Source organism: Leguminivora glycinivorella, chromosome 5 (assembly GCF_023078275.1).
Source record: "Leguminivora glycinivorella isolate SPB_JAAS2020 chromosome 5, LegGlyc_1.1, whole genome shotgun sequence".
In the NCBI taxonomy this organism is placed as follows: domain Eukaryota; kingdom Metazoa; phylum Arthropoda; class Insecta; order Lepidoptera; family Tortricidae; genus Leguminivora; species Leguminivora glycinivorella.
The window spans coordinates 2,664,067-2,689,112 of record NC_062975.1 but is presented as its reverse complement, the minus strand read 5'-3'; the positions used below and the strand labels follow the sequence as shown (position 1 = coordinate 2,689,112).

Below are 25,046 nucleotides of genomic sequence, written 5' to 3'. Positions count from 1 at the left end.
GTGTTAAACGATATTTTAGATTTAAGTTTAACATCTGTATGGAATTACCATGTTTAAGCAAATAAATATTTTCTATTAAGGTCAGGCCGTCTTTTCGCACTATTTGTAAGTGCGATAGAGACGCACCGACGCAATTAAGTTTATCCAACTAGTGTGCTACGCCCGCAGATCGCCTGACGATAGGTATAGGCCCATCAATTAAAGTGACAGATAAATTAATTACTAATCACCATTCTTATCATTTAATCTCCGTGCGTAGCCGGGGCGGGCCGCTAGTTATTAGTTACGTAAAAAAACAGTGCAAATAAATACTAACAAGTTTAAAAAAAAAATCCTCTTATATCAACGAGTACGCGTTCAAAAATAAAAATAAACCCAACTCGGAAAGTAGCAGCCATTAATTAACCAGCAACGTATCTCAATATTGATTTTGCTTGAATATTTTACAACATCGCCGTGCAAGGGCCCGGAGTACGCAATTAGCGATCGCTCGACGTCAGTAACGCAATTTGAAGCTTTTATTGAGCTCAATTACGGTTTATTTTCGGATGCTAAAGCCCCTTTATTGAGCCGTGGACTTGTCAAGTTTAAGTCGCGTGGGACTATTCGAAAACCCTTGAGGTGCACTAAGAGCCTACAGTTTATTATTAATCATAGCGTAATCGATTTATACATGACAAACCCATTTCATTTCATTCATTTGAATGTTGATTTGATATTAAGACTTCAGCACTACAATAAATATCACAAACTTACGTCTGGAAGACACCTAAAAAATTTTTTAACGGTTTTTACAAAAACAACTAGGAAAACGGAGAAATACATATATATTTTTTATGTAGGATTTATGAAATCGTGACTGTTAAATATTAAGCAAATGTTAAATAATATGGGAAGTTAGGAATATTCAATAAATTAATAATTAATATTAATGAGCTATCCCAACCGATATTCCGAAAGTAAACACGAAATCAAAAGTCAAACAAAAACTAGAGCAATATAGTCAATAGTGTATTCATTTTCCCAACTATATCGAATAATCCATCCCAAAGCATATTATTTCACCTTTTGTCTAACTGAAAGTTTCTCATGCACTGTACTTTACATAAATAGTTATTCAGGCTAATACGCATTTTCTCGCTGCCTTAATACAATCCAGTTGAGTGGGTAATGTATTATTTCTCTCGTTACTATTCCGAAGCTGTTCGCTTATAACGAAGCTTGAATTCGCCCATAAATGTTGGAGCATACTTACATAGTAAACAGTTTATTGAATAATATTACTATCTTCAACAAAACAGCGTCACTGTATCCAATTTTCCTTTGAAATTGTCGATGTTGGTCCATTTTGTATCATATTTCTTCTTCAATCTGTCTTTTCCGAGCGTCGCCCTTGTCGGTGAGTAATTGGCATTCCGTTCTTCTCTCTGCCACTCTATTGAGTTTCTGATTCGTCACTATGTTGGTTATCTCTTTCACTTGGTCTAAAAATGTGTCACGTCTTAATCTTCGTCTGCCTATATTCTCTTCTATTTTCCCTTCAGTTATTGAAAAAGTGACTTAACTCTCCCTATCATGTTTCCCCTTTTATTTTCAGTTGTTCCTAGCAAAGTTCCCTTTTCACCTATTAATTCTAATACTTTTGTTTTTGTTTTCCTCTCTTTTATTTAAACTTAACAAGTGTAAATATTAAAATAGTATTACCTTTTCTTGAGGCAAATAGAAGACATGAATTTATTCCTCAGGTAGGTCCTTTTGATTGTAAAGACATTGTAAGGCGCTGGCGGTCGCATGTCCTTGCGTTCTTGCGCGTTATTTTTAGCGCCACTGTTAATAAGGAAGAATATAAACGATGTTCTTCTAAAGCCGCATACAGACGTTCGACATGACTAGTTGAAATAAGTTAAATCGTGCTGAAAACTCCACGAGTGTTTCCACGAGCCCTATTTGCTTAAATACCGGAAAATGATTGTCTTGCCTGTTTCCTTCTCTTCTATTCATGATGTCCAATTATTTATACGCTTCGTTTGTTATGTATTATTATTTTGTATCTTTATACTATCATAAACTAATGGAAATGCGCAACACAGGCATGTAACTGATAGCGACTCAAGAAATATGTTGGCACAAAGACGACCAAGCATATTTGTGTCATGTTTTGTTTCTCAGCGTCTGAGCTCGCAATTGTATACTCGGTCCAACTGCGCCGCAGTTACTCTGACTACGTAGCACAATGGAGGAGTGTCAGTGTCTTTTCAAAGGGCTTATTTCTCTATGATTATCGTACAAAAACAAGTCTCTTTCAAAGGACACTCCTCAATGATAGGTGCGCATGTCTGTTATTAACCTGACACGTTAACCAGCTTTTTGTTGTGGCCAATTAGTTTTGATCGCTGCTTACAGATTCTCGGTATAATCGCCAGTGCCTTTTTTTGCCTGTTATAGGTAAAATCGATTGCGTTATTTATTGTAGATATGTGTATGTATACATTCTTGTTACTACATCTGTGGGATGGGGGAATTAATTGGATTTAATGTTTATTAATACGAGCACATACGTGAAAAACGTGCGCTTTTCCGGTAGCGCTTTTACAAGCCATTATTTATCATGTTTCCTGCGCAGTATTTACGTATCCCTGCCTCAATTAACGAGGCACGTAACACGAGTATAATTGGTAAAATTTATGATATTTTCGTTAACGGAGAAAGGTGTCACGTTAGACACCTTTACCTTCGCCCAAAATCCTATCCACACTGATTTCATTCTTGCTACCGTTGGGATAAAAAATGTTCGTAGGATATGTCAAAACTTTGCGCTCTTCGTTTTCGCGCTGATAGTGATACTCTTGGCTGAGATAACTGGGTACTATTACTGTCACTTGCCGAGAGCATCGCCTTAGAAGAAAATACGAATATAGTTTTCTGATAGACATTGTTGTAACAGGTCGCGGGAGTCACTCTTATACTGGTCTTATACATAGATATCTTCTGCGAGTACTCTTCAAGTACTTAGAATAAAGCATTGGACCGTTGCCCAGTCGATCACGAGAACTCCCAAATACCTGAGAGATATGAACTCTGAGCACTTTGAATCATTGTCGCAACAAGGGGGTTATACAATATAACGTGTTCAGTTTCACGTATAATTTACCTAGTGGTTGAAAACCACAATGAACCAGAACCGATCTCATGCGCAGAAGCACGTACGCAGTAACAAGTTTTTGTTCTATGCTTCTAGAAACCAGTTTTTGTGTTTACCTTTAAAGTATTAGGGTCAACGCTCTTAGTGTATTTTGCTAGTTTTTGAGTTCGCTTGAGGAGCGTTGCATATTTAAATAAGCGTTGGAAATCATAATTCTTATTCAAAATAGATGCCAACCGTTTGTTATTGCTTTGTCTAGGTGCTTGTACATCATCGCCAGATAAACATACCAGCGTGGCCGACTTTTTTAAATGTAAGACTGCATCTCGACCAATACTGTGTTTCGATAGATGTGTTTTTGAAACCGAATCACTATCTTTTATCGTCACTCACGGTGCAGCGATTCTTAAAAACATCCCTAATATCATACACCTGCTATATGTACTTTGGAACTGGATTTTACATATGCTATATATAGATGTATAATGTCACAGTTTCGTTTTCTTTCAACCCCTTATTTGCCAAGAGTGGCACTGAAGCTTTAGTAGTTTCATGTGTTCTGCCTACCCCTTTATGGGATACAGGCGTGATTGTATGTTGTATGTATATATAGATAAACATTTCTTTATTTCTGCGTTACATGTCAATTAATATCTTCTGTTACTAGTTTTTTACCTAGACACTTAGAAATTGAAATAGATATCATACACGAAAGAAAAAACGACAAGGCCCACTGGTGACTGAGCCGAAAATTGAACCGGGGTCTTCAGCTTACGCGGCTAACGTCATTACCACTAAACCACTCGCCCGCCGTGGTACCCGACGAAACTTCTCTAGTGTATGTTATCACTGATAAGGCTGGGCTCCTTTTTTAACCGACTTCAAAAACCGGCCAAGAGCGTGTCGGGCCACGCTCAGTGTAGGGTTCCGTAGTTTTTCGTATTTTTCTCAAAAACTACTGAACCTATCAAGTTCAAAACAATTTTCCTAGAAAGTCTTTACAAAGTTCTACTTTGGTGAATTTTTTCATATTTTTTAAACATATGGTTCAAAAGTTAGAGGGGGGGGACGCACTTTTTTTTCCTTTAAGAGCGATTATTTCCGAAACTATTAATATTATCAAAAAATGATTTTAGTAAACTCTTATTCATTTTTAAATACCTATCCAACAATATATCACACGTTGGGGTTGGAATGAAAAAAAATATCAGCCCCCACTTTGCATGTAGGGGGGGTACCCTAATAAAACATTTTTTCCCATTTTTTATTTTTGCACTTTGTTGGCGTGATTGATATACATATTGGTACCAAATTTCAGCTTTCTAGTGCTTACGGTTACTGAGATTATCCGCGGACGGACGGACGGACGGATCTTGGAGAAATCGAAGGAACTCTTCAAATGTTATAGGCACATGTAATGTTTTTAATGTATTTTTCAAAGGTACACCAGTATTTACGCCTGATGGTAATAATTTTATGTGGCTGAGCTGATGATGGAAGGTCAACTCCTCAATGGTTAGGAGTTAAAGGATAATTCTTTCACTACTGTTCATATATTCGGATTGATACATATAATATCAATAGGAACCACTAAAAATCAACAAATAAATAAACTTTTTAACAAAAAATAAAACCGCCTTCAAAAAAAAGCGCGTTACAAAACACGTAGAAACTAAAAAGCAAAAAATAATAAACCTTTGAATTCAGATTTCTTATCGTATTGCAATAACCTAAACATCCAAATTATAAACAAATCAATTATTTTTGGAGTCAGGGCCAGCCTGAGTATGGTTGGGTGGGGCCAAACAGGCAATATAGCAAGGCAACGAACAGGTCTGGCACCGACTACAAAAATAATTGATTTGTTTATAATTTGGATGTTTAGGTTATTGCAATACGATAAGAAATCTGAATTCAAAGGTTTATTATTTTTTGCTTTTTAGTTTCTGTGTGTTTTGTAACGCGCTTTTTTTTGAAGGCGGTTTTATTTTTTGTTATTACTAACTCTAAGAACGAGCAATTTGTGCTTGCACCTCACCGCGAGAGAGATGGTGCTGCCATATCGTCACTACTCTAAAAAAACTTGTATCTTCGTCTGTCAATGAAAAGAAAATTGTAGTAAGTATGTATGGAATGCATATAGACTTACTGCGTTTTAACTTTGAGGAGCAGCGTGAGATACGAGATTTTTTCAAAGTAGTGACGATATATACAACTAGAAACCAAAAAAGGTAAGTATTGGAAGTTGACGTTATTGTTAACTAATAGTTATTAATAACGTCCACTTCCAATACTTACCTTAGTGCGGATTAACCTTATTATAGCAGAGGAGATTGCGATTCTTTGATTACAAGAAGTTCGGAGAAGTGACATCTTTTCCGGGAAACTATTCCAAGCTCCAATGAAGCTTTTTGTAAGACATTACATAAAAGTGAATGATGTAGATACATCACTACTCTAATAAAGTATCTAGTCGGTATAAAAAATTCAATTAATACATAAGAAATTTGCACGACTTGAATGATTTTTTGAAGGTATTTATTTTACTTTATTGCAGAAAATTACACAACAACGTACAAATGGCGGACTTAATGCCAAAAGGCATAATTACTGATTGAAAGCGTCAAATATATTTTTTACCAAAACAAACTAAAAAGATGATTTAAAAACATATTTAATACGGTTTGTATTTTTCGGTCATGAATGCGCTCAATAATCACTAAACTAATACTGAGTGAACAACTTGAACCTACGGGGCCTTATAAGAACAGCCGTAATTGAAATACATACAAAAGTACAATATAAAGTGGCGTCCCCACTCGCACGACAATCTTTACGGCTAAATACAATCGCACTTATAGTCGTGAGCCGTAAAACCCACATAAACTCCGTGCGAACTTGGAGCCCCGAGACACCTTGCTTATACGAAATTGAAAGCACCTTGACGTTAAATGGATTTATAATTCTGGGCATTTTCGCGGGATGAGATAACAAAAATATGTTTTATGAGGTAGGTAAATTTTATTCCTACTCAGAATCACGAGCCCGTGCGAATCTAGGACAAAAAACAAGAGACTGTCCACTTTGTAACGTTGATCGAAAGGCTCGTGATTCTGTTTAGGAAAAACAAAGAAATTATCTACCTTAGAAAACAATTTTTGGTGATTCTTCTCGCGAAAATGCCCAACTTTTCTCGCAAAATGCCCTTCTACTTCTCTTTGGGAGATTTTACCAGAAAATATATTTTCAAAATAAAGTCTTTTCAAACCTCATTTTCACGGGTTTCATGGAATTAGTAAGATGACTTAGGTAAATTTTGACTGCGAGAACAGGTTAATTAAAATAAGACATTCATACCTCTCTTATCGGATTTATTTCGAATACTGTTAAGATTAGAGTGAATAATTTCAGTTTTGGAATGGATGTTTATAATTTCCACGTTTTCTACAATAGGCTACTAGACTCGTATCGAATTTAGCACATCAAGTTATTGTTTTCTGTAGTATTTGACTTAATAAATCAATATTTATAGCTTGCGGGCATTAAAAGTGCGTGATGACACTGATGACTGCGTATTTTTAATTAAAGATGTGTGGATGTTTTTTTTTAATTATGGACTCCGAAAACGGTGTTGGCCAATGGAGTGACGTCACATAATTCAGATCAACTATGGAAATTAGAGGTAGTAATCTGATCTCCATAGAAGCAACCTCTATTGTATTAAAATTCATAGTCGTTGACGGGTGTGACAATGTGAAATATTTTTTCTAAATATACTGACGTCATGTCATAGATATTCTATAGATTAATATGGCTGATGTTGTTTTTGCCTGATCACGTAAAAGTAAACTTTAAATAATTTTTTTGCGGGTTTTTAAGTCGTAATAAAATATTGTACTATTCTTTTTCGTTTAATTAGACAGTAATTAATAATATAAGACATACTTTGAAAAAGGGTCAAGTAGCCTATTCACATAATATAGCTGAATCATTTTTTAATGTAGATATTAAAATCAAGATAGGGAATTCATTTATATCTTACCTTCTCAGTTCCCTACCATTTTTTTTATTAAAGGAAAAATTAAAAAAAACAAGCCGATGGCTGGATCGAACCTGAGATGTTCTGGAACATTCATTCATTCTACCTAAATATACTATAACCTACCTATGTTCAAGAAGCTCCGAATCCTGTCGAAACGCGAATTTCAATTGTGTTCCTTTAATTTAAAAAGTTCCTACAAAGATTGTTTATAGTTTCCAAGCTACAAAAAGGAAGTATAATGACAAATAGATTGCATCTACATACCTAACGATATATGAAGAAACCTTCTATCTGTCAACAATTATGAAAACGACTATTAACCATAATATATATGATATTGTTTATCACGTCCCGTCCTCGCCAAGAGTTTGAATGGTCCATCAAACTCTTGGCGAGGACGGGACGTGATAAACAATATCTTAGAAAACAATTTTTGGTGATTCTTCTCGCGAAAATGCCCAACTTATCTCGCAAAATGCCCTTCTACTTCTCTTTGGGAGATTTTACCAGAAAATATATTCTTCAAGATAAAGTCTTCAAACCGCATTTTCACGGGTTTCATGGAATTAGTAAGATTACTTAGGTAACTTTTGACTGCGAGAACGGGTTAATTAAAATAAGACATTCATACCTCTCTTATCGGATTTATTTCGAATACTGTTAAGATTAGAGTAAATAATTTCACTTTTGGAATGGATGTTTATAATTTCCACGTTTTCTACAATTCACATATAGCTGAATCATTTTTTAATGTAGATATTAAAATCAAGATAGGGAATTCATTTATATCTTACCTTCTCAGTTCCGTACCATTTTTTGAATTAAAGGAAAAATAAAAAAAATCAAACCGATGGCTGGATCGAACCTGGGATGTTCTGGAACATTCATTCATTCTACCTAAATATACTATAACCTACCTATGTTCAAGAAGCTCCGATCGATCCTGTCGAAACGCCGAGATGCGAAATTCAACTGTGTTCCTTTAATTTAAAAAGTCCCTACAAAGATTGTTTATAGTTTCCAAGCTACAAAAAGGAAGTATAATGACAAATAGATTGCATCTACATACCTAACGATATATGAAGAAACCTTGTATCTGTCAACAATTATGAAAACGACTATTAACCATAATATATATGATATTGTTTATCACGTCCCGTCCTCGTCAAGAGTTTGAATGTCTATTATGCGGAGCGATAGCTCTCGAGGGGTTTTCTACGTATTGAAACAATGTGTCTCCGAGATACTATTTGTCGAAATTATTGTACTGTGGAGTGTGTTCATATTAGGTCTTACATAAATATATATATTTGTAGGTCACGCATGCGTAGGTATGTAATATTTTAGCACTTTTTACTAATTATGACGAAAAAACTTTTTTTATATTTATGTCACCGTAAAATTGTAAACACCGTCAGTTTATAAAATCACTAGTGAGGTTATGAAATGACGAAATACTTATTGTGAACCGTGACGTACAGTTCACACTTTAACGGATTATTTATCGTTAGATTATGTAGTAAGGTAGTCCCGGCAAGCCTACATGTAAGTATTGTATAATTTAGTTCCGCACGTAAATAGACAGGTATAGGAGATAGTACAATTAGCTTCCGATAAAATAAACCGAATCCAAATACCTTACCTTTAACCTTTGAGAAGGGTCATTGCTCAATTCCATATTATTAGCCAGCATATTAATTGACTTCCGATCATCCTCCACCCACTCGCTGAGAAAATGGATACATTTAGAGAAATTTCGTCGTACATTCTTGTCCCGATGGCATTAAATTGCAAACTACCAGAGAATATGTAGGTAAACTAGAGTAGGCAGGTATTTAGTTAGTTTAATACCACGGATCAGAACTTATGTACCTTGAGTTTTTGATTCTAAAACGTTAATAATTCATTGTAACTTATTGCTTCTTACAGCTGTACCGTATGTAGAGGTAATACGCTGTAAATCATATGTGTACTTCGGTATGTAGCTCGGCTTTCACAGACTAAAAATCGCTCTCTAGTACGAGCATACATTCAGCTTTCCGGCGCGTAAGAGTCTTTTTTTATTTTTTTTTTATTTAGAAATCAAACAGCCTTTTACAAGTACGGTTTACAAAAAATATATATAAATCTAGGCCTAGAGTTTCCTACAGTACTGGATGGTTAAATTTAAGTAAAAATAGTTAACAAAATTACACACGCAGTAGTTGAGTACACAAGCAAGGATGCGTCTTCATACTAACAAGCGATTTTAGGTCGTCTGGAGCCGATTCCGCGTCGATAGGTTTGAGGAAACCCTAAATGTTCAAAGATAAGAAAATATCTCTCAATTTTCGTACACTTTGTCTAGCTTTGACAACTTATTGTTGTCCTTATCACTGGCACAGTTTACTACTCTGAAACTAGGCTCCCACGGGGATCTAGGCCATCACGGGCATTATTTCCACTACTACTGCTACTTTATTTTTATGAAGCCACCAAGGATCTGCAATCTCGCAGAAACGTTCAGTTTTTCTACTGTTCTACTTTATAAATCTAGATTTTCTTCCTTCGATAGTAATTCTACTGCAGAATTAAATAAATAAATAATAAATAAATAAATATTATAGGACATTCTTACACAGATTGACTGAGGCCCACGGTAAGCTCAAGAAGGCTTGTGTTGCGGGTACTCAGACAACGATATAATATATAATATATAAATACTTATATATATAGAAAACATCCATGACTCAGGAACAAATATCTGTGCTCATCACACAAATAAATGCCCTTACCGGGATTCGAACCCGGGACCGCGGCGTAGCAGGCAGGGTCACTACCGACTGCGCCAGACCGGTCGTCAACGCCAGAATTGCAGATACTAAGTTAAAAATACCTTCTTACAATCACACATTATTTTATTTACTGGTACTGGTATCTTGGCTTACATACTGATGTTGTATTATAATATAAGTCCATAATTATTATGGACTTGTACCGACAAATGTAATAAATAAAATACATGCAATCAGTAAAGCACATAACGATAAAAAATACCAGTTATTTAATAAAAAAGGATAAAACTAAAACGGACTTTTACACTTCACGTTTAATATTATTCGTATTTATAATTTACGATCCAGAACTTTACTGTGACTTAAGAAGAGTTTATAAGAAATCAAATTACTGGCACTATAATTACGGACTATCCTAAGTTATGCATAGAGGTTCATTGAAAACACTAGACCCGATTAAATTAGTTTATAATTAACCTAGTTGATCTAGCGAAGGATTATTATCATTTTACACAGTCTCAGCCTTTCCCAAAGGCATTCCCTATAGGGATTTTAATCCGACCCGGCGGATCCGGCGCATTTTAGGAGCTACTGGATCCGGTTAAAATTGCCGGATTCGGTTAAATAAAAAAAATGCAGTAACAAAATGAAGAACCAATGAAATAAAATTAAAAAACTGAAACTGGTCCGTCCGGATTACGACTAAAATCCTGCCAGATCCGGCCGGATTGAGAATCAATCCGGTTTGCAATCCCTACTCGTGATTCCCAACTTGGAAGGTACCTACGTTGATCTTAAATGTCAATTAAACTTTGAAACGGGTTTGAGTTGATCGTCAAATTTCGACTTTACGAGCTCATGCGAGGTAAATATACCTACAACTAAACTGAAGCCCTCTACCATGAAATTTGAATTTAAAGTCGGTTCATCTTTACTTGGCCTATCATGTAAACAAACGAAACGTCAAATATGATCAATTGTTAGTGATTAGAAATGTCGATAAATGATGGTATTAACGATAATTTGTAAATAAACGCTGCTAACGTCATCGGAGGATTTTCAATTTTACGTCACACAATATCTATGTAAAAATCAAAATTTAATTAGGTTTCGTCACATTTGCAACAATCTCATGGAAAAGGCTAGTACAGTATTCATTTTATAATACCTAATATTAACATTAATACAACAAAAAATATACTTATACTAAAATATTGATTGTAAAGAGGTAGGAAATTAAACGTAAAGAAGTCGGTTAATAAATCTGATAAAATTATTGTAATTAATATCAACGCATTTTTATAAGTTGTCATCCCAACATTACGACTCATAGACAATTTACATAGACTTCGTAATGTCAGGAGTTTTTGATGTCATCCGTTCGTAATTACAATTATTGATGAAAATCGTTTCAGAAATGATATTTTTCAGTGGTTTTTTTATTGATTTCAATACTTTGTGAGTTTATTTAAGTGTATAATAACATTTTTAGTGATGGTTAATGTACAATTCCAGAGAAAAGTGAGATAATGTTTTCCAGCAGTGTTTGTATACATGATTGGACAAGTAAGGTTGAACTGAGTGTATAGAATCTCAATAGCGAAAGGGTATGTAATTTTTGGTTCTAGAGAGTAACCCTTTGGAGGCGCGGATCCCCTTCTCCATACAATAAATGTATTTTCCGTGACGTTTAGGTACGCTATTGCGTAACGTCGTAGTAAAGACTCCGAGTTCTTGCGAGTGATAGATATTAAAGCTCTTTAGGGTTTAAACAAATCAGCGCATTGATTTCCAAGAAAAATGGGTTCTCAAAGGTCGGCAACGTATGAGTTGCTCCCCTGATGTTGCTTATGTCCATGGCGGCGATAACTGCTTCCCATCAGGCGGCTCGTCTGCTCATTTGCTGCCTATACCATAAAAAAAATCATAGAAAAATATTACGTTAGGTAGCTACTCCGTTCATTGATAATAACTTTAAAGGCAAGGAAGTTTCAATTAGATATTGATGTGATACATTTTCGTTCACTGAAACCGAGCTTTTCGCACATGATTTTTTACGGAATGCTTTTAGAGGTATAAGAAACATTTATTCATCCATCATTGCACCAGGTGCTGTATTCGTCGGGCTTTGCCGTCGCTTATATGAAGACCGATGCATGGCTCCTTGTTGTTCATAGTGTTTTGTAATTATTTTCTGTATACGTTGGTAGTGTTTGTTTAAGAATAAATAGTGTTTTTAATTATTTTCTGTAAGATGGGAGGGCATTTTGACGCGAGTAATTTCAACTACCTAATCGAAATATTATACCCCTACCTATGTACATTATTCGTACCTAGTGTTTATCCACACTAATATTATAAATGGGAAAGTGTGTGTGTCTGTTTGTTTGTCTGTCTTTTACGGCAAAACGGAGCGACGAATTGACGTGATTTTTTAAGTGAAGATAGTTGAAGGAATGGAGAGTGGCATAGGCTGCTTTTTGTCTGTTTCTAACGCGAGCGAAGCCGCGGACAAAAGCTAGTTGTTTATACATTTAATTTCAATTGGCATAGTTTCCATAGTAAGATATTAGTAGTTAGTACAATCGCGATCACATACCTACCCCTCTACACCCGAGCGCCCTCCCCTCTGCAATCGTGAAGGTTGTTAACATAATTATGATTGTCAATTGTAAAATTTGTAACACATATCATTAAAATTCGATTATTATTTTTTTAGTTTTTAGAAAGCCTTTAAAAATTTACATGAACATATTTACATAATTATTAGGTATATAAGAAACTAAGACTAAAAAGAATAATAATAAAAGCAAGCTAATGTCTAAAAGAGGCCCTTGAGGCGTTGTACCAAGTAGGCATAGGCAATTCGAAATTGAGATAGGTAAGATAGCAAACCTCGACTTCTCAGTTGGGAAGAGATGCGTCTATATAAGATAAGATAAGATAATCATTTATTTGTTTGCTACAATACACACCAAAATTAAACAATTAAAACAAAAATAAACAATAAAAAGTACTAACACTACAGAAAAAACAACAATAGCATACATTAAAATGTGGGTGGGTTTGCTGTGTGCGTTGCAGCAAAAACAAAAGGGTCCTGACTCAGTTATATGCTCCACTCTTTCGGGCGAAGCAACTGGTAATTCTGCTAGAACCCAGGTCACTAACAGATCGTTGTACAAAAAAATAAATGTGAAAATAAAAAAAAAAATAGTTTGCCTATGTCTAAACGATTGCATTTAGTAACATGACATAAACATAAATTGCAAAAAATAAAATTACAAGGAGTGTGCGTGTGTGTGTGACTGTGTGTGTGTGTATGTGTCTGTGTGTGTGTGTGTGTAGGTACACTAAAAACAGACTAGACTAGATCCGGTAATCTGCAACCAAGTACCCGTATGGGATTCCTAAATTTTGCTTGTCCAGTAGGTATTTTTTTAAATGAAATTTGAATGATTTCTTAGTCTTAAGGCATCTTAATGGTGGAGGAATATTATTCCAGCATTTGGTTGCGAGATACCGGAAGCACCCAGTAAAGGCTACAGTTTTGTGTGGATGTGTTTCCAAAAGGCAGCGCCTAGTTGCTCTAGTACCGTGTCGTGTATGAAATGAGGAAACGCGTAACTTTTCATGCAAATAGTGAGGTGTATATACGTGCTTACACGAACATAAATATCAGAACTGGACTCTAATATTACGAATATGAGCATGTTCAATAATGTTCGTACATTTTTTCGGGTAGTTGTGAAGTTGTATCTAAACGCGTGATAAAATCCGTTTTTTTCCTTATTGCTAAATATCATAATATTTATAATTCTTAAGGCATCGTATTTGAAATGATTCTGATGAACTCAATTCATATTGTTATCTTAAATTGATATTTGCTTTCCTCAAAAAAAAAAAGCGGAAATATCTAATCTACCCTTTGTGTTTTAATTTCCGACCTTTTGAGAGTATTTTTACCCGCTTAGCTTCGGGTATTTTCCCGAAAATGAGGGCCCTGCCTTTGTCACTTCAAGCGTGAGAAACGCAATTTAAATCTGTACATTCCCTTGAAGCCAAGCGATACCTACTCGTGCAAGTATCCAAACACATTTAATTTGTATGACCACCATGCGGTCATTCATTAAAACCGATAATAATATAATCCATTAGCAATCGTTTGCACTACACTGCAAAATTAATTTTGCTAAATTCGTACATTGAACTTACTGCGTGCACTTCGTAATTATCATTATTCACATCGCTAATGCGTTTTCACATTATCCGATCCGATATCGGACGTAGGACCGATATCCCATACATTTAAGCCGCCATCGTTGATTTTTACTTTTGGAATCCTTCCGACATCCGATATCGGATCGGATAATGTGAAAATGCACTAATACTTATGAGCTGCCATTGCTCTTATGTTGCTGTCTGTGCTGTACATTGCTTGCAATAAAAAAATGTTAGTGAGTTTTAAATTTCAAAGAGATCATGGTTAAATTAAATAAGGTATGTTAGATTCCGCTCATTTAAAAAACACCACGCCCACTTGCTGGTAACAGTATGTAAATATCATAGATCATAAATTATCAGATGACCACCTTCATGAATAACATTTCGCACAAAATAACATTACACTCATTCTTCATACTAGCCTAGCTAGTAGCTAGTAAATAACACATCAACAGCTAAATAAGTTAGTATTTTTTATGAACGTATTTTAATATATAATTGAGGTGCTTAACTTCAAATCGAAAAAGGAGCGATAAAACGTAGAACATTTGTTAACAGGGTCGATGTGATTTATTCGAGTTTGTATGTAGTTAAACTAGTTAAGCAACTCATTTGTGAAACATCTTGTCATAAAAGGATTTAGGCCAGGAAGTGAATGCTCAAAAAAAGGTATAGAAGGAAACGCTTGGAACACAACTTTGACTTCGTAACTTTGTTTAGAATAGTTAGGAGGTGAACATATCAAAAGTTTAAGGCCGTATCCCTTGAGCCGGGGGAAAGACGTGAATTTGAAGGTCCTTTTTTGAAAAAAATTAGCTTACAGAATGTTCGGAATGACAACACTCGTGGAATGCATGGGGACCTATAAATTATGTGACACTTACACACTCTATTCCAAAAACTATGCAAAATGAAATGTACAAGTTTTTTTTTTTTTTTCAATCTTTATTTGGGGGCTTTTTCGTTTCACGAAAATGTCTCCAGAATGTACAAGTTGTAATAGTGTTTGTTTTTATCCACAGCCATGGAGAAGACCTGATCGTGACGCCGTTCGCGCAGGTGCTCGCGAGCCTGCGGAGCGTGCGCAACAACTTCCTATCCCTCACCAATGTGCCAGCAGCCAAGTAAGTAGCGCTTTTCTATTACCAAATTTTTCCCATCATGAAATAGATTAGATTAGATTTCTTTATTTCATGATAAAAATTACACTATAAATTTGTTACATGCCAAAGTTATGCTTATCTTCTCATCATGATCGTCGAAAATTACATTATAAATTGAAAATAATAAAATGAATATTTTCTCCCAATAAGGATCGTCATTTACAAATAGAAATACACAAAACACAATAAAATTAAGAAATGAAATAAAATCCGAAGTCAGTGTAATCAAATGCATGCTATCACAAATTCAATTCCATGTACTCATTTAAAATCGCCGTCAATAGAAATTGTCAACAATGTAAACAAACCATTCTATAAAATATCAATATTCTAGCACAATTTTATTATTTTAAAGATTTGTTCGCAAATTCTATTGACGGCGACTTTACAGAGTACAGAGGGTTATCTAACAAAAGGTTTCTCAATTTGCGCTTAAATGTTTCGTCATATGGCTCATTCCTAAGATCGGCAGGTAAGTTTTCGTAGTAAGTAGGGCCGATGACACGCGGGTTCTTTCTTGAAAGTGCCATGCGACGGGGGACTGTTCTCAGACGGCCTGTAGCTCGAAGCTGTTTGCCCGGACAGGCAACTCGAGCAATATAATTTTAGATTTCATATAATTCTTACTCCCATTTACGTCATCTAATTTTAACCGTTTGTCAGTACTGAATAAACAAATGTCATGAATTTTGATCAGGATATTCAAAATTTTGTATCTGGTAACCCTATCTGCAATCATGCCCGCATTGCATCGTCTCCAATATTCCAATACGTATGGTAGCGTATGGTGCGGATCAGTGGACACACACTCTGTGATCTATACAAAAAATACTAAAATTCATTTATTGCGATACGTCCTTTGAGTGAGATGCGGGTCTCTGGACTCTTAATTTGAATCGTATTGACGATCCCTAATATTTAGATACAAAAAAGGGAAGAACGAGATTTTTTTTCCAATTGAGGTTCTCTTCATATTCCGCATACTAATTTGACTGTTTTTTAACCGACTTCAAAAAAGGAGGAGGTTTCAATTCTGTCATATTCCGCGTGGACCGATTTTCACTAATTTGGCACTGGTTTTTAACAAACTCTTCAATATTTGACTAATGTCTATTGAGATACGAGAAATTTAATTCAAAGATTTAAAAACCAGAAATATAATTTCAATAAAAGAACAAAATATTCTATGTCACTGAGATAAATTTAATGATACCACATGATTTGAAAGTCCCGGTGGTTGGCGTTTAACGAAATAGATTGAAGGGCGAATCCTAGGTTTACCTCTATATGTATCTACAGAGACTACGTCAGAAAAACATAGACCCTCTAGTCGAGTGATGAAAGCCATCCTCACGAAGTCTAAAGCGCCTCTAAAAGTGTTCCATGATTTACTGACGAAAACAATAATAATCAAGTGAATGGCTGCCAAAGTTTATGGCGGAGTAAAGCCGAAAAACAGGCAGCGGCACAGTTTTACGAGATCTTTGCCGCGTCTTTAAAAGGATTAGGAGAACAAATTGAATGTGACATGAAATAAATCCACAGAAGTTGTCTTGAGAGGATGAAAGAGAAGTGGATTATAAAATTTTGTATTTTAGACTTTGCTGTTTTGATAACTTACTTCATTTTATAAGAACATCTACATTGTTTTTTCTGATTTATAATTGAAATGTCAGTTTATCCTGGTTACAAACTGAAATAGATAAATCATTATGATGATAAACATAATTATTTTTCTTTAGTATACATTACTTATTTAATGGTATTTCTAATGAATGATATGGTTGGTTGTTTTCCAAATGTAAATTTACTGTCATAAATTATGTTTAGTGTGTGATACACATTTTGTTACCTCGCCTAGATTTTAACACTAATAAACATAAATGAATTTCATAAAATAATTTGATTTGTTGCCTAGTTGGATCCTGTTACATCTAAACATACAATAGCTCTCTAGTAATGAGTCACGAGTCGTCTCAACTATACCATAATATAATCGTCTTGAGCCTATTCAAGTCCCTCAGGCTATGGCTTTGTGACACAACGCGTGATAGAGATTTGGTTCATAATCCCCAAGTTGGGTAAATTGGAGCTGGTTCTTATCAGATATGTCTATAGATGTGTAAAGGTTTCCTTATGATCTTTGATCGAAAAGCTTGTTTAATATCAATAATCTGGGCAACCGAGCTTCGCTCGGTTCTGTTTCGTATCCTTGACATGTGTCGCCATCTAGTTCAAATATGAATAGTACCTACATCGAGCGAAAGAATTCTCAGCCTTAACAACACAACTACTCCACACGAGATGGCGCGCATTTCGCCACAAAAACTCAAATAGTGTATTTTTCTATCGTTTTAGCCTTGACCTGTGTCGCCATCTAGTGTTTGCAATAAATAGTACTTACATCGACCGAAAGAATTCTGTCTTAACAGTACAACTACTGCTCACGAGATGGCGCGCGAAGAAAAACGCATGAAAACTCGAAAATTCGCGTTTTCCGGGACCTAAGGATAAGTTAGACCGATTTTTCACCCCCAAAAACCCCCACATAACAAATTTCTGCGAAATCGTTAGAGCGGTTTCCGAGATCGTCAGTGTAAATAACTATATAAATAAATAAATAAATAAATATACAAGAATTGCTCGTTTAAAAGTATAAGATATTTCTTACATTAGTTCTCAAACCACACATCGAGATGGAAAGTCGGATGCCTGAATAAAGAAATAAATAAATATTATAGGACATTCTTATACAGATTGACTGAGTCCCACAGTAAGCTCAAGAAGGCTTGTGTTGTAGGTACTCTGACAACGATATATATAATATACAAATACTTATATACTTACATGAAAACATCCATGACTCAGGAACAAATATCTGTGCTCATCACACAAATAAATGCCCTTTCCGAATAATTTAGCATTTGCCGGTTCTCTAAATACTCCCTTTTTAAACTTGCAATGACATTTTTATATTAAAACGCAATAGTACAAACGAATTATCGTTCGTAAGTTGAAAATAATCCTTGATAATGCTCATTCGCGAAACCACCCTCACCAATGGTACTAATCTTTATTAATTATTTATTGTCCTTTTGGTGGCCGTTTGTTATATTTATTTAAGTATTTTTTCCGTGTGAGGGTCGGAATATTAATTGCATGTATAAGTACTTAGCACGATTGACTAGCACTTTGTTTTCGCGGAGATGCAAAGTAATATTTTTGATCTTATTAGTATACACAAATTTCGTCAAAGTAACGCCTCATTATACCCATTAATCCAGATCCAGACTAATATTATAAATGGGAAAGTCTGTGTGTCTGTTTGTTTGTCCATCTTTCACGGCAAAACGAAGCGACGAATTAACGTGATTTATTAAGTGGAGATAGGGTTGGAGAGTGACTTTTTGTCTCTTTCCAACCCCCCACTTCCCTGAAAGGGGGAGTGAGAGTTTGTATGGAACATTCAATTTTCGAATTTAACGCGAGCCAATCCGCGGTCGAAAGTTAGTTAAGTTAAAGTTAGTTAGAAAACTAAATATGTATATGTACACATATTTAGTTTTAGGATACCGTAATTAGGATTCCCGTAACATAGCATATTATATCTCAATCCATATGTGTTCAGCCGCAAGCCAGGTGGCGAATGTTTAATTAACTTTCCGCGTTCGGGGAGGCAGCGTAGGACACCGAAACATGGCACTTGCTTGGCTTAATATTGTCAGACGTATTAACTTGTGATATCGGAGACCAAGGTTACATTTTTCCTGTCTTTTGTAATTAGTCTGAGTATTTTTCTAACACGTGTGCCTTGCCTTGCCTACCTACTAACCTTAGGAAGGACATTACTTAAAAAAATATAGTTTTTCGAATTAATCTGACGATACTAAGAGACGGTTTCAATATCCTCTCTCCAGAGACCTCGTACATGTCTAAAAGTTAAATTAAAATAAATAAATAAATAAATAAATAAATATTATAGGACATTCTTACACAGATTGATTGAGGCCCACGGTAAGCTCAACAACGATATATATAATATATAAATACTTATATACATAGAAAACATCCATGACTCAGGAACAAATATCTGTGCTCATCACACAAATAAATGCCCTTACCGGGATTCGAACCCGGGACCGCGGCGCAGCAGGCAGGGTCACTACTGACTGCGCCAGACCGGTCGTCATTACTACAACATTACTATGCTATTTTATACTAGACTGTATTACGCGAAAATGTAAGTCCTTCACTACCAATACCGAATCTTCATGTAAACAAAATAAGGTTACAGCGGGCTAATCTCGATTGGGGGGCAAATGTTTTACAATGTTTGCATTATTAAATAGAGTGTGAGTTCACCGGTTATATATGGTAGGCGTGTTCAGTGGATACATGTAGATTTGTAGAACTCAATTGCCCTCCAGTCGAGATTTGCCCCGTTGTACCTTGTAAAATTATTTTCACTCAACCGTCTATATAATCCTCATAGTTCTCGAGAAATTCAATAAACACATACATACATACAATCACGCCTGTATCCCATAAAGGGGTAGGCAGAACACATGAAACTACTAAAGCTTCAGTGCCACTCTTGGCAAATAAGGGGTTGAAAGAAAACGAAACTGTGACATTGTGACGAATAAAAATTGGCAATTACGCTTCAGCTCTGAAAACTTGATGTTTTACACATCCGACTTTATGGAATTACAGGAGAAATTGAACTAATGGAATTGAAATGTAATTTTCTCCTGTCGGCCCTTGTAATAACGAGTTTACCTGTTGGCTGACGTAACCGTTTTCTGCATGTGGCGTGAAATGGAAACAATTTATTCTAAACTCCTACAGAGCTGTACGCACTTTGATCACCGGATCGTGCATCGGATCCAGGCATTTCTACGACGCGAAACGAAAAAGAAAATCCGAGAAAGGTAGTCTGGCTCTGTCACGCCAATACGCACGAGCGATAGAGATAGATATCTACGAGCGTTTCGTTTCGTGAGCGTTTGTGCCATTCGGCTACGTACCCTGAAGAGAGAATTTGTAACCTGTAAAATAATTGTGTTGTTTTAGAGTTTGCTGCTGCGATTAATAGTTATTTGATTTACAAGGGGGGAAAGTTGTTGTTTAATCGCTCGTGCTAATATTGATACTCGAGCTAGCTAAGGATACCAATATTGTGTGTCGACAAGTAGTTTCTTAAGCGTTGCTAGTTCAAGGCACGAAGGTAAAACAAATTTTGCCAGCCAGTGAAACACAAAATTATTCAACACCAACACGAGGGAAATACCTACTAACTTTAAAACATCAAACAGAATCAAATCCATCATTTTATTAAATATTTTTCATTAAAAATCATAATTTATAGGTCAATTCTACCGGCCAGTTAGGACAGCAAGTGCTAAATTATAATAATCTTTATTGTATACATATAAATATAGATGTAGGTACATAATTATGGGAAAAGTTTCAGTAGGTATAAAGAGACAGGTGCGAAAATCCAATATTGCTCTGAACACTAATCAGGAACGTTATCTGGAACGTTAAATTAACATGATTGTTGAGAAGATGAAAATCACTTACATATTCTCACTAAGGCTGTTTCTTCGGAATCTGTCTCTAGTACTAATCGCTCCTAAAGGAAAAAAAACTGCGTCCCCCCCCTCTAACTTTTGAACCATATGTTTAAAAAATATGAAAAAAATCACAAAAGTAGAACTTTATAAATACTTTCTAGGAAAATTGTTTTGAACTTGATAGGTACAGTAGTTTTTGAGAAAAATACGGAAAACTACGGAACCCTACACTGAGCGTGACCCGACACGCTCTTGGCCGGTTTTTTTTTATTAATGATTTTGTTAACAATCAACAATTATATATAGCAATATATAAATAATTAATTACATAAATATTAGGTACAAGTCTTGATATATAAAATAACATAAATAACTAAACAAACCGTAATTTAAATTATTAGGAATGTTTGTCTAACAATTAGGAATATAAAAAAATCAATAAAAAAATTTAAATTGTAATAACTACAGTAAAAACAAATAAAATAAATACTTTAGTTACATACAATAAATCTAAATTTCAAAGTATAAATAATACAGTACGAAAAAAATGTTTGAACCTTACAATTATCAGGATACAGTTGCTTTTTAAATTAACTTGTTGTCTTAGCACGTGCCTAAACAGAAGCTCTTGCTCAACACAAAAGGAACAATGCCTTTGTTTAGAAACGTTCGTTTCAAAAAATTCATACTATACAGGATCCAGGACAGCAAGTTAGCATTTATATTATACTCGTATAAAATTACTTACCAGTTGGTGTGGGGAATTTTGTGAGATACTTAGTTGTTATTACTAATAATAATTTTAAAACTGCATGATAATTATTATAGATAACTTGACACAATTTACCTGCTCACTAATCAATCAAGAGCAAGCATAACTTCCAACAAACTGTTTTGCAGTTTGGCGGTATTTTGTAAACTGTAATATCAATGTAACTATTGTGTCTGAAGAAACAAATAAATTAAAAAAATCCTTTCCCAGATGATACTAGTAACATTATTTTATTAAAAAACACAAACTTACACGATTTTGAAAAAAAAAACAATACTTATGTAATCGAATTTCTTTCATTGAAATCTTGCTAGAATTTCTTTTAGGTGGGTATTCATTAGATTAGAAACCAATTCATGAGTACAGGTTTTTATAAAATAATATTTTTTTTTAGTATTAATAGGTAGACGTTTGACCACGATCACACCTGATGGTAAGTGATGATGCGGTCTACGGTGGAGCACGCTTACCTAAGATACCTATTTACTCCTGCTTTGAACATAATTATAAATAAATAACTATACATAACAATATATTTATAATCTGTGCAGAATACATTGTTAGGTCCGTTGTTTCGACGTAAACTACTTACAACGCTGAAATCTTTAGCTAAATTCATATGTAGCTGCGTCATCGACGTATGAGTACCCAGACAATAACACTGTATTGTGGGTGTAAAGGTGAAATATTTTTTTACTGGCGGCTGGGGATATTCGAAAAGTACTTTCATTGTAAATTGTAAGTAGGTGTTGGAACGTGGGCGTCAATAAAGCTATAATGATTCTCTGAACAGTACCTGCACAGTTTTATTTTATTTATTTCAGCGTAACTTTGCTTTCAACAAAGTTGATAAATAGTAGTAACTAATTAACTTTTGCAAGGGCACTCTAGCTTCAATTCAACCATCAAAATAATAGACTAGAAAAAAAGAAAACTTATCTTTTGTTTTCGTTTGATTTAAAAATAAATGTTTATTTTGGCGTCTAAAGATTCAAACGAAACTAACAACCATTTATAAAATGTTGGTATAACGTCACCAAACGTCTTTTCTTTGTATCTATTTACAATGACCACAAAGAAGAAGTCAAGTTTAATAAATTATTTATGTTTGTACCTTAATTATCATTCAATTGAAATAGCAATAACATGACGTTTAATAGAGTGGTAATTATTGTTCGTGAGTCACAAATAGTTATAAATCTTTGTTTGATATACTGGTAATGATTTACAATTCATATCAGCGGCAGCGTACGATGCCGGCGACGTCACATGCGCGTGAGCACGATCAAGGTCGCACGTCGCGGATGTTTGAAAGCTACTGAGCACAACGTGGGAAGTGAGCACACTTACAGCCCGATTCGAACAATGCATACAAGATTTTATTGATATGATACAAATTCTTAAAAGTAACATTTATATTAAAAACCGTCACGGACACTGACTGATCACGATCAGTATACTATTCTGATTTTTGTAGTGTTAGGGTTAACACTTTATCGCATATTGTTCCATATTTGGCCGTTGTAAATTTTACTCTACTGACAACTGTTATAGTTCAAATTTGAACAAATATTGTATACGTCACATCACATGCGGTAATTTATTTAGTGCGACATAGTTAGAATTTCAAAATAGATACTTACGTTAAAAATTAGGTCTAGATAAAGTATGAATTGGATATGTCTGTATTTAAAGTTCGAATTGACCGGTCAGTGTTGTTGACGATTAAATCTACTCACGGCAATCGTAAAAAAATTATATAAAATGTATATCATTTCATAGTTGGTATTAGTTTCCCTGAAAATATGTAAAATCTAACTACAATTTTATGCTGGGAATATTTTTATTTCATACTTGAATGTATTAGTGACGTAGCGGTGACGTGCAACTAGTGACGACATTTGCCCTTTTAGTTGTTATCTATTGTTATATGTCTTAATTAACAGTAATAAACAGTTTTACTGTTGTATAATACCTCTCTGATTATATTTATTTTATAGTTGCCAACGTCGTCTAGCGTCGGACCAACTTTATGGCAAAGCCGCGCCGACGCGGCGTCTTTTTCCATACAGTTGGCTCGACGAGACGTTAGATGTGGGGCGGGCCTAGGGGTGACGTGCAACTGGTGATGACATTTTCCCCTGAACATATATAAAAATACAACAACATACATACAACATACAATCACGCCTGTATCCCATAAAGGGGTAGACAGAGCACATGAAACTACTAAAGCTTCAGGGCCACTCTTGGCAAATAAGGGGTTAAAAGAAAACGAAACTGTGGCATTGCAGTGACAGGTTGCCAGCCTCTCGCCTACACCACAATTTAACCCATATCCCATAGTCGCCTTCTACGACACCCACGGGAAGAAAGGGGGTGGTGAAATTCTTAACCCGTCACCACACAGGCGCTATATAAAAATAATAATAATAGGCAGGGTTAATAGCCCAGTATTTAGTCCATCACTTTCATCAAAATAGACCAGTTCATTTTAGATTCCATTAACTCTCAAATAGTCCTTACACCCTGGCGGGTGTTGCCTCTGCGTGTGTCCCATGATACGGGCAAGGGCAACATCCGCTCGGTGTACCCCTTACATTTCATTAAAGTGTCGAAAGGGCCTCTACGCGTTGGCTTCGGCCCCGCGCACGCCTCCCAAAGGTCCGGAATACCATTGTTCCGTGATGGGAAAGACATAGGCAGGGTTATATAAAAATAGAACATATAAACCTAAAATTTTGCGATACCTCCTCTGAATATTTTTGTTCTTTCATAGTTGAATGTATTGATGACGTACCGGTGACGTACAACTAGTGACGGCATTTGCCCTTTTATTTTCTATTTATTTTTATATGTCTTAAACACTTGAACAGTTTGTCGACTAAAATGTTGTGATACCGCCTCTGAATATTTTTATTTTGTAGTTGAATGTATTAGTGACGTACCGGTGACGTGCAACTAGTGACGGTGCGTGCACGAGACGCGGAGTAGGCGTCTGTGGGTTGACGGCCTTGCGACAATTCAAATGTATGCTCGCTGACATTTTGCCAATACGCACCGCCGCGTGCGTCTGGCACACGTTTCAAATTGTCCTTCGCTATAATATAATAACAGGTACCTGTAATTCTTGTAGCGAACAGAGGCTCTAATGCAAATGTCATTTCGGAAAGGATACATTTCGTTTTAAAATTAATTTGTTTAGGGACTTCCGGTTGGGACGCCATCATAGCGGTTTCGTGTTGTGAATAATTTATTTTTCTTTTACTCATTAATGTTGTTTAAAGTGTAATATTGATAGCTTATTATGCAATAAACTAATGGTGTAGTGAGAAGCTGATGAAGAATTGTTC

General features: G+C 35.3%; 1 protein-coding gene across 1 annotated transcript in view; it reads left to right on the top strand.

Annotated features, from left to right (window-relative positions):
- Nucleotides 1-25,046, top strand: part of LOC125226452 (cAMP-specific 3',5'-cyclic phosphodiesterase-like) — a 729,130-nt gene that overhangs the window by 624,341 nt on the left and 79,743 nt on the right. The window contains exon 6 of the mRNA XM_048130434.1: nt 15,205-15,306. Coding sequence (XP_047986391.1) covers nt 15,205-15,306 — 102 coding nt within the window. The remainder of the gene's footprint in view (nt 1-15,204; nt 15,307-25,046) is intronic.